Genomic DNA, 12,018 nt, shown 5'->3' with positions numbered 1-12,018 from the left:
TCTCCACATCCTTCCTCTGTCACTCACAGTAGCTACCAACACCCCAGTCCCCACTGCGAGGTTTCCTTGCAACACTGAGCATGTCCTCACAATATGATATGCCTGCACGTACACAGTATCATGAGAACATGGCTCCCCAGTCCTGGCAGCCTTTGGCCAAGACAAGCAGCCGGTTATTGGACAAGCGACAGTCCAGAGCAGATTGGTCAAGTGTAGGGTTAGCACAGCTAATAACCCGAGTGCGACATAACTGAAAGCCTCCCCACAAAAACAGCAATCCCAAATTCTTGGGGAAGCACATCTACATTTCAGTAATAATAGATATGTCATCTATTGGTACACCAAAATCCAACTGAGAAAGGCTATGCCAGCTGGGTTTTGGTGTCCAAAATGGTGCGCCAGGTGTGATTTCATAAAGCCATTAACTGCCATTCTGACTCACAGAAATATAAATGGACAGGAAGGGCATAAGTATCATCAGGTGGCTGCGCTAGCTATTGGTCTTTCTCCCTGAATAGAAGAGAGGAAGTGACATTTTGTTAAATGAGCCCCACAAACAACCATCACACTATAGAAACATCTGAGAAGACCATGGAACAACTCCGGCATTGAAATGGTCCTTGCATCCAGTCATCTTTGTCACATCAATATCTCAAAAAGGAGCCTTTGATTGACTGATCGATCGGTCAGGAAGGGCCGTTCACCATTTGCAAATGAGAGGCGATGGCACATTCACCGAAAGGACAAGGCTCATTGTTTGGTTTTGCTTCACGGACGTTCCTGTGGAGTTCAATTTTCTTCAGGAAACTGGTGATACTTCTCAGCAAGTCACGGATGTGTTTCTGAATTGTAAAACGCAGGTTTGCCTTGTTCAGGTTTTTGAAAGTGCCATCTTGAGAGGCAGAAAATACCTCTTGGCAAAGGCAGTTCTCTTTCAGGCCACTGTCAAGGCTGCTACATGCACTTTTCCAGGTGCACTGTGGAGTACCACTGGGCAGGGGAGGGCCCAGTTGTGAGACCCCCAGAGGGATATGCCAGAGGAGAGCAGAGAGGCTGGCACACTCGTCCTCAGTTCCCAGTGGCATCTTCACCCATCCCGGGTGAGGCGCAGTACTGGCAGGACAGGAGAGCAAATGCCCTCAGGGGAGGTTTACGATCCTAAGTGGCCAAAAGACCGCCTGCGCAGGGGATGGCAGGAGAAAGGGAGCAATGACAGGAGGGAGAGGGAGCGGACTGAGATGGAGGAGGAGGACCAACGACCGCTCTGCTGCATGCACACGGAGGTGGCTAGACTGGGGCGGGAGAGGCGTGGTGGCCTCTGGGGTCTGCAGCATGAAGAATGCTGGCAACCTCCTTGTCCATCGTGCACTCCTGTCACTTGCCTCTCCGCCTGCAAAGGCTGCTCCACATCTCTCCCTTTCGAAACCTGCCTGGCTTCTGCATAGGACCAGCACCGATCACTTCCCCATTGCTGTGGCAAGCCTGGGGGAGGTTTCCGCTCTAATAAAACTGACTCCAGCATGAAATCATGTAAAGCTCCAAACAAGCCTTGCAGAAGAGGAGCCTCCTCCCTTTCAGAGACAGCGTCGCCATCCACCCAGACACTGGGGCTCCTCCGCAGAGCCATCTGCCCGCCCCCCCGTAGGGGAGCAGCCACGTCACCTCACCCAGTGGTACAGAAGCAGGGAGCAAATGCAGCACTGAAAGGCCCTGCTGAGCAAAGACTTCAGGCACCTCAAGGGAGAGAGCTCGGCCACCCGGCTCAGAGAGGGCAAGGCAAAAGGGACCCACTCAAGGTGGGAGACGTGCCCAAATAGCACCCCACTGAGCAGCACATTACTTGCTCCAGCCAACATCTGGGCAGCACGAGAGGAAGAACAAGGGAAGCAGGCCCTTCAGAATGCAACTGGAGGCTGAAGTTCCCGTCTGCTCTCAGGCGTCGCAGCCTCTCGGCTTGCTCGACTACCACAGCCCCTGCTGTGTGTTAGCAGCAATCTGTCCAAGGAAATGTCACGTGGACTAAATTAGCGTCACAAAAATATCTTCTGATCTCCTCGGCTAGCCCAACATAGTTTCATTACACGCAATTAAAAGCCTAATTTTAAGCACTGTAGTCTCACACCTGTCAGGATGTAGGCACAGCCTCCCCCACACAGGCGAACTTGATCCGTTCAGGAAGTTCAAAGTTTTGTAGCGTTAGAGCTACAAAAAGAAGGAAGATGAAACTCCATCCACAGGGCTTGATGCGATTCAGTGGGTGAGGCTGCAGCGGGGAGGGGGGAGCCCCACTCATGCAAGGATACTTGAGTAGCCAGACTAAGCCAAAACACTGGCCCCTCAGGTCAGTGAGCCCACGTAATGGCACAGGCCCCCAAGGGCAGATATACCCCTGGGCAAGCCTGCTTCTTGGGAGATCTCAAGCTTGATCTGATGTGTTTTATTTATTCTTCCTTTTCTTCTTCAATTTTTGTATAAAACAGATTATATGCAGTGAATTCTAAATATAAAAAAAAGAATTTAACCAAAAAATGATGGGAAAATCACAAAAGTAAGATATATCCGTTAACATGTTGCCCATACTTGTTATTCCAATACCTTTTAAAGAAAAACCACCCATCACAAAATTTCTGCTGCCCTTACGATGGAAAGTAGTTCCATTGTTGCTACTGTTCTCCCAACCCATCTCTCCTGACGATTCAACCTCCTTTCATTTATCGGCAAATGATTCTAGTCAAGACAACCCAAACATTATTTCTCTTATTATTTTCAGGGTACCAGCCATGCACCTGGTTTTTTACAGAGCAACATGAAAATATGGGTCTCTGCCCTGAGGGACTTACAGTCTCCATCTGACAGGCATGGAAGCCACAGAGGCAAGGCTAATGGGGCAGCACGTGCAAAAACAGTTCCACAAACTTAGGCAGACAGCTGCAATAGTATGGGGTGAGGACATAAGGGTCTAGCCAAAGGCTTCATGCAAGAGATGGGTATTCTGAAGGGATCAGATTTATTTCAATTTTTTAAAATAATGGCATCCTTAACATATTCCCTCAACATTAGTAAAAGATCTATATATAAGGAACATCCAGCGGTTTCCTTAAATATAGCTAGCACTTCTCCCCTAAATACATTACACTTAATGCCACAAGAGAGCTAGCAATGAATATCTTTAGCAGCAGCACTTGTTTCCACACATCTAGCATGGGTGGAGATGGTCAACTTTAAAATTTTCTTTAGCATCTTACACCACTGGTTGATAATTGAATATAAGCTATAAGAAATTTAATGTATTTATGGGCCCACATCACTTGCTGAATCTGGGACTGCAGGGATATCCTGATACATCCAAATGCATAACCAGTTGGGAGTAACACTGCATGAATAGATGACACACGCATTCAGATCTGAATTTGATTTACACACACAGCTCCTGATCCAGCAAGCGATTTTTGTGCTGAAGCTGCTCTTTATCTAGTTCAGGGAAGGGAGATACGCACATTTGGATCTGAATCTGATTCACACGCATGGCTTCTGATTCAGGGAGAGATCTTTACCTAGATCAGTGAAGGGATATGCAAATTACCCAAGCTCTTCAATTTGCTTTAAAAAAGGCTTCAAAACTTTTTTCAAACTTCAATGCCATTTCCAACCCACTACTATGCATTTCCTCAAAAGTAAATCTCTGTAAGTTCAATGGGCTTACTCCAAACTCATGGGAGCTGCAGCATGATTAGCACATCTACCCTTGTGCTCTTTTATCTTTATTAAGCAAGACTTCAAATGAGTTCACCTCTCAGCATACTTCCTAACTTTTTAATACTGCCATGTAAGCAAGCCATTAGCCCACAAGAAGGTTTGCTAGCCCAGTGGCCCACAAGAGATGGCTTGAATCATGATAGTAGTATCCTAAACCACTACGGGATTAATTTAGCAATGCTAGGATGTTTGTTTTTATCAACAATTACTGCTGTTGTCAATGGTTACTATGTTTATTTTGCATATATTTAAGCTTTAACATAGTTGCCACAGACTGTATTTGTTGCATTCCATTTCCATCTGACCCCACTGTTTACATTTCTCTGCATACACCTATGTATGCATATATACCTGCCAACTGAGACATGTGATGAAGTGGACTCTAGCGTATGAAAGCTTATGCCAGAAATCTTATGCCATTCTAAATGCGTTAGTCTTTAAGGTGCTACAAGACCCTGCTGCTTTTTCAGCCTCTTGTTAATCTACATGGCAGGAGCATGTTGCGCATATCAAGTACAGTGGGAATTATCGTTAGCAATGCAGCCGCTCCTCTCTCTTTCTTGGGCTTGATCTGATAATCCTCCAATTGTTTTAGAAGTTGCCCTCTACAGCGGGGCAGTCTGTGCACCAGCAGCAGCGCAGAATGCCAGGCTAAGCAGCGCACAGGAACCACCGCCAGCCCCTGCTCTGCCACTGCACGGCACTTCTTGGGCAAGGCACTTCTGCTTAATTTTTGTCAGTTTACTCACTGCAAAGTGCAATTATAGCATAATTTAATACTTAGTGCCTACCTCACAGTGAGGATTAATTAATGTTTGAGCAGCACCTTGGAGATGTAAAGTGCTAGTTAAGTGCTAACGCAGGCTCCCCAATGATGCCGGCTCTTACTCAAGCAAATGCCGGGATGGGAAAATGTCAGTGCGGCAGCAGGGGACGGCCACTTTGCCTCTGTGTGGAGCCTCGCAGTCCAGAGAACACTGAGCCCACACACCAGCTCCTCCCAGGGATGCATTTGAGGGAGGGGTCTTTGGCTTAAGCTTTCTGCCCCCAAACTGCAAGGTGCTCTCAGCTGGGCCATGCAAGCAGGTGTGAGAGACGGAACCCAGGATCTCCTGCATGCAGAGCAGAGCTCAACCCCAAAGCCCTGGCCCCTTCCCCAAGGGGATCTGCTTTCACAGACCAGGTGGTGAAACTCTGAGGTGCTCCCTGCCCCCCTATCCACGCAAGAAATGCACCATGAAAAGAGGCTGCTGCTGGGAGTCTTGTGGAAAGGGGCTGGGAATGACCAGGCTGGATCCAGGATTTTCCTGGATTTTCCTGGATCCAGGAAAGCCAACAAGGAGCTCTCCATCCCAGCCTCGGGGGGGGGGGGGTGGCCTTTCCCAGCATGCTCCAGCTAAGCTGCCTCGGCATCCTCCCTAGCAGCAGGTTGCAAGCCACCCTCCCAGAACAGAGGCCTGCAGAGTTTGGAGCGACGCTCTCCTTGGATGGCAACAAAACCAAGTGTGTGTGTGTGGGGAGAACGTGTGTTGAGCTTGCCGGGCTCGTTTGCCTTTCTGGAGGTGCACACAGTTCTCAGGCCAAGCAAAGCTTTCTCATGCTAGCAGGTCATTTCTGTCGTGCACATTCCTGAAAATGGATTTCAGGTTTCACTGGAGCTTGAGTTTTATGAACAAAGCTATAATCTCCAGTTTTCCACCCTCAAAACAGGCATTTCATTTGCTGCAGCTCTTGTGGGCAGGCATCCAAAGAGGGCTCACGGGAACCATCCAATCCATCTTACCTTCACGTTCTCAAATTAAGCCAATCAACTGTGGAAGAAGCCAAGCTGAGTCCCTACTGGGCACGTTTTCAACCTGGTGGGCAAGGGAATTGATCTCTAATATGCCCTTAAAGTAAATGGCTAGGTCAGGAGCCAAATTCTCTGCAAGAGGAAAGGCACCATGATGGTTGCACCAAAGTGGTGATGTACACCCAGACAGTCATGCTACCTAAGGTAGAAGAATCAGGCAGAGCTGTAGAATATTAAAGCTAAGTAGTAGGATAACTTCACTGGATAACTTCAGCAACAAATAATTTTAATTGCAAAGAAGCAATTAATTATTCTTAGAAACATCAAATGCTGAAGTGCTTACATGACAGCACTTACGCAAAATCATTTGCATGAAGGTCAAGAAAATGGATTAGATCGCAAAACAGAAAAACATGTGAGAATGCCCAAGCAACATGTCCCTTGTATGTACACACACACACATACACTTTCCACTTCAGTTCCTCGTCCATTCTATGTCAAAACCAGGTACATAAAACAACACTCTAATGAAATTAACAAGCTAAATTACTAACTGAATGAAAAGCACTTTATCGATTTATTTTTCTATGTAAAATTATTTCTGGGCTGCCTTTAAGGGTGGAACCTTAACGCTGAAGGCTCTCTTCCCGGTGGACTCCAACCAGGCCATAGGCCCACGTGGAACCACCAGGAGCAAGCCCTCCGATGTCCTCAGGGACCAGGCAGATTGGTAAGGAAGGAGGCGCCCTCTCAGGTATCCTGGTCCCAAGTTGTTTAGGGCTTTGTACACTAGTGCTAATAACTTAAACCTGCCCCAGTAGCAAATAGGCAGCCAGCGCAGTTCCCTCAGCAGAGGAGTTGCACGCTGAAAAGGGGCAGCTCCCGACAACAGCCGAGCTGCTGTGTTCTGCACTAGCTCCAGCTTCAGGACCAGCCTCAAGGGCGGCCCCGCATGGAGCGCGCTGCAGTAATCCAGTCTGGAGGTTATTAATGCCTGTACCACCATGGTCAAGCGATCCCTGTCCAGGAGAGGCTGTAGCTGGCGAAGCAGCCGAAGCTGGTAAAAGGCACTCCGGGCCGCAGCGGCCACTTGAGCTTCCAGCGACAATGATGGATCTAGGAGAACCCCCAGACTACGAACCTGATCTTTCCGAGGGAGTGCGACCCCATTCAGAACAGGCAATGCACCTATCTCCCGGACTCGGGAACCACTCACCCACAGGGCTTCCGTCTTGCCTGGATTCAGCTTCAGTTTACTGGCCCTCATCCAGCCCATTACTAAGTTTAGACACTGTTCCAGGACTTGCACAGCCTCTCCTGATTCAGATGTCACAGGGAGACAAAGCTGCATGTCATCAGCAAACTGACGGTATTTAGCTCCAAATCCCCTCATGACCGCTCCCAGAAGCTTCATATAAATGTTAAACACTGGGAACAAGATGGTGCCCTGCGGCATGCCACAGCTCAATTGCCAAGGGGCCGAGGAATAGTCACCCAATCTTACTCTATGAAATCAGCCCCATAGGTAGGACTGGAACCACTGTAGCACAGTGCCTCCGATACCCATCCCACGGAGTCGATCCAGGAGGACACCATGGTTGATGGTATCAAAAGCCAGTGAGAGATCAATCAGAATTAACAGGGTTGCACTTCCCCTGCCCCTCTCTCGACAAAGGTCATCCATCAGGGCGACCAAGGATGATTCAGTCCCATAACCAGATCGAAACCCAGACTGGAGTGGGTCTGGATAATCAGCATCCTCCAAGAGCACCTGCAGTTGCTCCGCCATGGCCCTCTCCAGTACCTTCCCTAGGAAAGGGGTATTTGCGACTGGGCTGTAGCTGTCTAATGCCACTGGGTCTAGAGTGAGCTTCTCCAGGAGTGGCCACACTACTGCCTCCTTAAGGACATCAGGGACAACCCTTTCCCACAGGGAAGCATTTATCACTCTCTGAACCCACCCAGCCATACCTCCTCGGCTAGCTTTTATCACCAAGAGGGGAAGGGATGGAGAGGGCACGTGGCCGATCACATTACTGCAAGCACCTTGTCCACATCATCAGGCCACAGGAACTGGAACTGATCCCACAAAATTGGGCAGATGGTGAGATCAGACACCTCGACTGGAATTGTGATAACAACAGCATCAAGTTCCCTGCGGAGAAAAGTGATTTTGTCCTCAAAGTGCAATGCAAAAAGGTCACAGAAGGTCCTCAGTGCCGCCAGGGCCCAATTTGCCGGGGAGGGTGTTAACAACCCACAGACCACCCGGAAGAGTTCCGCTGGATGGCTACTCAAGGACGCAATGGAGGAAGCAAAATAAGCCTTCTTTGCTGCCCACACCACCACGCAATAGGCATGATTATGTGCTCTAGGATGTGCTCGGTCATCTTCGCTTCAAGTCTTATGCCATTTGTGCTCTAACCGATGTCCAGCCTGTTTCATTGACCGCAGCTCCCAAGTATACCAAGTACTGTTGCACTCATGTCCTGCTTGTGGGCAGCTGGTTGGCCACTGTGTGAACAGAGTGGGAAGCCTGTCCCAGAGAAGATCTTAGAACACTTGCAGAATGAGTCCAGGCTTGGACTTTGATACATCTCCAGAGAAAAGGAGCTGCACAGCTGTAGCGTAGCCACTGTCTGTACCCTACAGGTATGGCATGGATGGCATATCCAAGGCCCTTCTCAGCTAATCTTAGGGGTGCAGGTGGAAGAAGATGTCTCTCTCTCTCTCTCTCCCCCTCCCCCTCCCTCTCTCTCCCATATATAAATCAGAACCTGTAAATAGTGAGCTATACCTGTCATCTGGCTAACCAATGTATTTTGGCAGGACAGATGATGCTCAAGAGCCCACTACGCATGAAGTGGACAGGGAAGGTCTTGCAAGGATAATCTCTGCTTCGGACAGGGAACTGAAAAGAAAGCAACGCAGATGATAAAGGGTTTAGAATGCACGCTATCCAAGAAACAATTAAAGAGAACTATGTTTAAGCCTCCATAAAAGAAGGGAAAGGTAGAAAGAACCTCATGATAACTTTTAGGTTTTAAAAATGTTCCTTCAGAGAACAGAAAGCTCAAAAGGACAAGAACTGTGAATTGATTTTTTTTTTTTGTGAACCGCCCAGAGAGCTTCGGCTATTGGGCGGTATAGAAATGAAATAAATAAATAAATAAATAAGAACTGAGCTGAATTTGCAGATTACGCACCAGAGAAGGCCTGAGAGAATTATAAAAGTATTTTCTGGGCACCAAGTAGCACCACTTTTAAGGAAAGAGAAATGTCCTGAGAACTTGGCTAGGCTGCACACACATTACCTCAGTGACAAAAAGAGTGCGGGGATCAATGATGTCCAAGAAGTGTCTAAATCGCCCATAGAACGAAGTCTGTGAAGACAGAAAAGCACAATGATTAGACATGGTGGCAACACAAGACAGTGGCCTGGCTTACACCTAGCACTAACCCCAGCCAGTTGTTGAATAACGGGTTGTCATGATAGATGAGCCCAGCAGCACTAACAAACCAGGTTTGTTAACTATGAGCAACCCAAAAAGAGATCCCATGGTTTGTAGTTGGGTTGTGAATTCTGGGTTGTTTAAACCATGGGTTGTCATTAGTGTGAACCCAGAAGCGTGGGTTGTTCACAGGTTCTTTCGCCGGGCTACAGAGGTGCTGGGCAAGAGTGGTAAAAAAAAACCCTAGCCATTCTACATGCCGCAAAGGCATTTGGGATATAGGGAAGGAGTGGGTGAAGGAGGGAAACAAAAAACTCAGGGATTGAGAAAACAAGCCATCATTTGTTTGATCATCTGCCAGACAAACCCTGGGTAGGGCAACAAAGCATGGAGTAAGTAAACCATGGGTTAGCATTATGTGTAAACCAGGTCAGTCAGTCATTCTTAGTCACCTCTTTCACCAGACTATGCAATAACCAGAAACTCAGCCACAGAGAGGCTGACTCAAATCGTGTCACATTGAGGCTGTTACCTGATGGAGAGCCATTAGCATACCGCAGCTCACTGTGCAGGCTGGGCAACTTTCCCACAGGCCATGAGAGAACCTGTTTGGCCATCTACGGTCATAGGGAGAAAATCGCTCAACTTACACTTACTGAGCGGTGACAGGTGCCACATGGAGCAACTTAAAAGGGCCACCATTGGGCAGGCACAACACACCTGTGGATTCGCAACATCTAGCTGGAAAAGGTGGGCAGAGCCAAGATAAAGGAGCGAACTACTCAGAGTCAACCTTGCTGATCTCCAGGCCATCGATATTATAACAATGTCAGGGCCCAGCTTATTTTCCCATGGCAACATTTTCACGTTACATATAAAATCAAGCCCCATCGACTATTTTAAGAACTTATAATTATTTTCTTATTCTCTATTATAGTAGCACACCAGAACCAAAACAACCTCAGAATGCCCACAAGGAGACCTGAACTCACAGTCCTTGCTGACTAGCATGGACTCCCATCAATTCACTGCTTAAAGCTTTAGTTGATTATTCATTAATTAAACCAATTCAAGGTTGATACCTGAAAAAAATCCTGTTAAAAGAGAATCCAATGCAATCCATCAAAAACGTAGGATAACCCCTAACATTTTGTAGGTGATCATCAGCCCCCCAAAAGCTTGGAATTGGTACAGCAATGACACTTGAAGAACCTCTGGCCAGGAGCCAGGATAACTAGCCAGTATAGAGGGAGGCCACTAACATGGGGATAGAAGAAGGGGAAGAGCCCACACAACCCTTCCCTGCAAAATAAAGTACAGAGTTTCTTTCCACAGTGTAAGAGCAGCAGAGCTTGAAGGTGGGTTTCTCTGGGAATAAGTCCAAGTTTGGGAACCCCTGAGTAAGGAACTGACATTCAGAAGCAGCTCAAGGTGGTTTCTTGCTGCTCTAGGAAGGTTATGGGTGTTTCCACACTAAGTGAGCGAGAGGACACGCCAGAAACATCACAGAAGATTCTGGGGTACAGCTTCAGGTTGTGTGGGGTGCCAGACATGCAGAATCAGCATAAGAGCCTTAAGCAAAAGGCACTCCTTGAATTGTACTGCCCAGACATCTGCCTCATCTGCCTGCATGGTTGAACCAGCCTTGCTGACACATCTAGAGAAATAGCAAGATGTCCAGTCCAGTATGAGGGTCAAGGTAGTTGGTGAAGGTTGAGTAGGAAAAGCGTTGCTCACACGCTATTTTCTCACCTGAAAGATCCTTGCAGAGCTCTGTGGGAGGTGTTAGCATCAGCTTCTGTGTATTCCAAAGTGCCATGCAATGCTACACAAGGAAAGAGGAGCAAAGGCCTCAGCCATGCAGCATGCTCTCTCCCACACAGACCCAAGATGTAGCGGGGGTGGGAGTCTCCCTTGCCAATTCAGTGGGGGCACTGGGGTAGGAAAATGGCCCCAAAGAACAACTTTCATTTTGCCAGCTCCTGACCCAAATGGACACAGAGTTCCCCACTTACAAGCCATCGCTCAAGGACTGGTATTACCAGCTGGTACACCAGTGCAAGCCCATGATTACTGCATGGCTCTTGCAGGATTGTCTGGCTGTGATGCCTCCTTGGTTTTGTAAGAAATATTCGCCCCAGAAGCCTTTGCATCTGGCAAGTCACCTGCACCAACCTGCATAATAGGCTACCTTGCAAATATTTATGCAAAATAAAGTTATTTGATTTTCCCCATTTTTCTCTACAAAACTCTCTTGAGTTATGCCTTTATGCCTTTAAAAAGCAATGGAATATTAAGCTATCTTCCTGTATTAAGGCTGAATCTGTTTGATTCTAACAGAAGCATTTGTACTGACAGGCTGTGACTTTTGATCTAACCTTTCACTTACCTAGGAACCTGCTATGGGTAAAGAAGAAATTTCCCAGCTAAACTCAAGAAAAAGCAAAATGTGTTTCAGATAAGAAAGCTGGACTATTGTACATGCTCAGGTTGTGACACAAATTAATGATCATGAAATAGTGTGAAAAATAGAAAACAGGACCTACGAAAGAGAAGGTGGCATCCTGTTCGGGAATCTTCAGGAACTATGTAGCTCAGAAAAGCTAACAAGAAATGAAGTAAATATATTACTTCCCAAAACCAAAGCTAAGAACTTTGGAAAAAATAATAACTAACTGTAAAAGAAATTCCATTTTGTGGAAGGGAAACATAATCAGCAGTTCAAAAGAAAACAGACAAATATGAGAGGCAAAATACAGGAACTTCAGAACCCAATATCAGTTCTCTCAGGATGCTAAATCTGTCTTCAGGAGGACAATGGCACTGGTCCTCATTGGCTTCTCTGCTCTGTTTTGCTCCCAGCTCAGAAATGTCATTTGGTAGTATCCTTTAATCTTTAAAACGAAGGCAAAGCTACTAGAACTAAACTTAAAATGCTTCAAAAATGTGTTTTGATTGCAATGATGTATTTTTTGTATTTGTTCAATGCTCTTATATCATGAAATACAGAATCACAGG

General features: G+C 47.0%; 1 protein-coding gene across 3 annotated transcripts in view; it reads right to left on the bottom strand.

Annotated features, from left to right (window-relative positions):
- SFXN5 (sideroflexin 5) overlaps nucleotides 1-12,018 on the bottom strand; it is a 124,831-nt gene that overhangs the window by 98,587 nt on the left and 14,226 nt on the right. For 2 of the 3 annotated variants that reach the window (XM_084855215.1, XM_084855217.1), the window contains exon 2: nucleotides 8,863-8,931. The exons of the other annotated variant lie outside the window; for it this stretch is intronic. In XM_084855215.1, the coding sequence (XP_084711341.1) occupies nucleotides 8,863-8,931 (69 nt within the window). The remainder of the gene's footprint in view (nucleotides 1-8,862; nucleotides 8,932-12,018) is intronic. 3 annotated transcript variants of the gene reach the window in all.

This window comes from Heloderma suspectum, chromosome 5, assembly GCF_057233095.1.
Source record: "Heloderma suspectum isolate Gila_16-S chromosome 5, 16-S_ref, whole genome shotgun sequence".
NCBI lineage: Eukaryota > Metazoa > Chordata > Lepidosauria > Squamata > Helodermatidae > Heloderma > Heloderma suspectum.
Note: the sequence above shows the minus strand (reverse complement) of the source record. Positions and strands in the feature narration are given on the sequence as shown.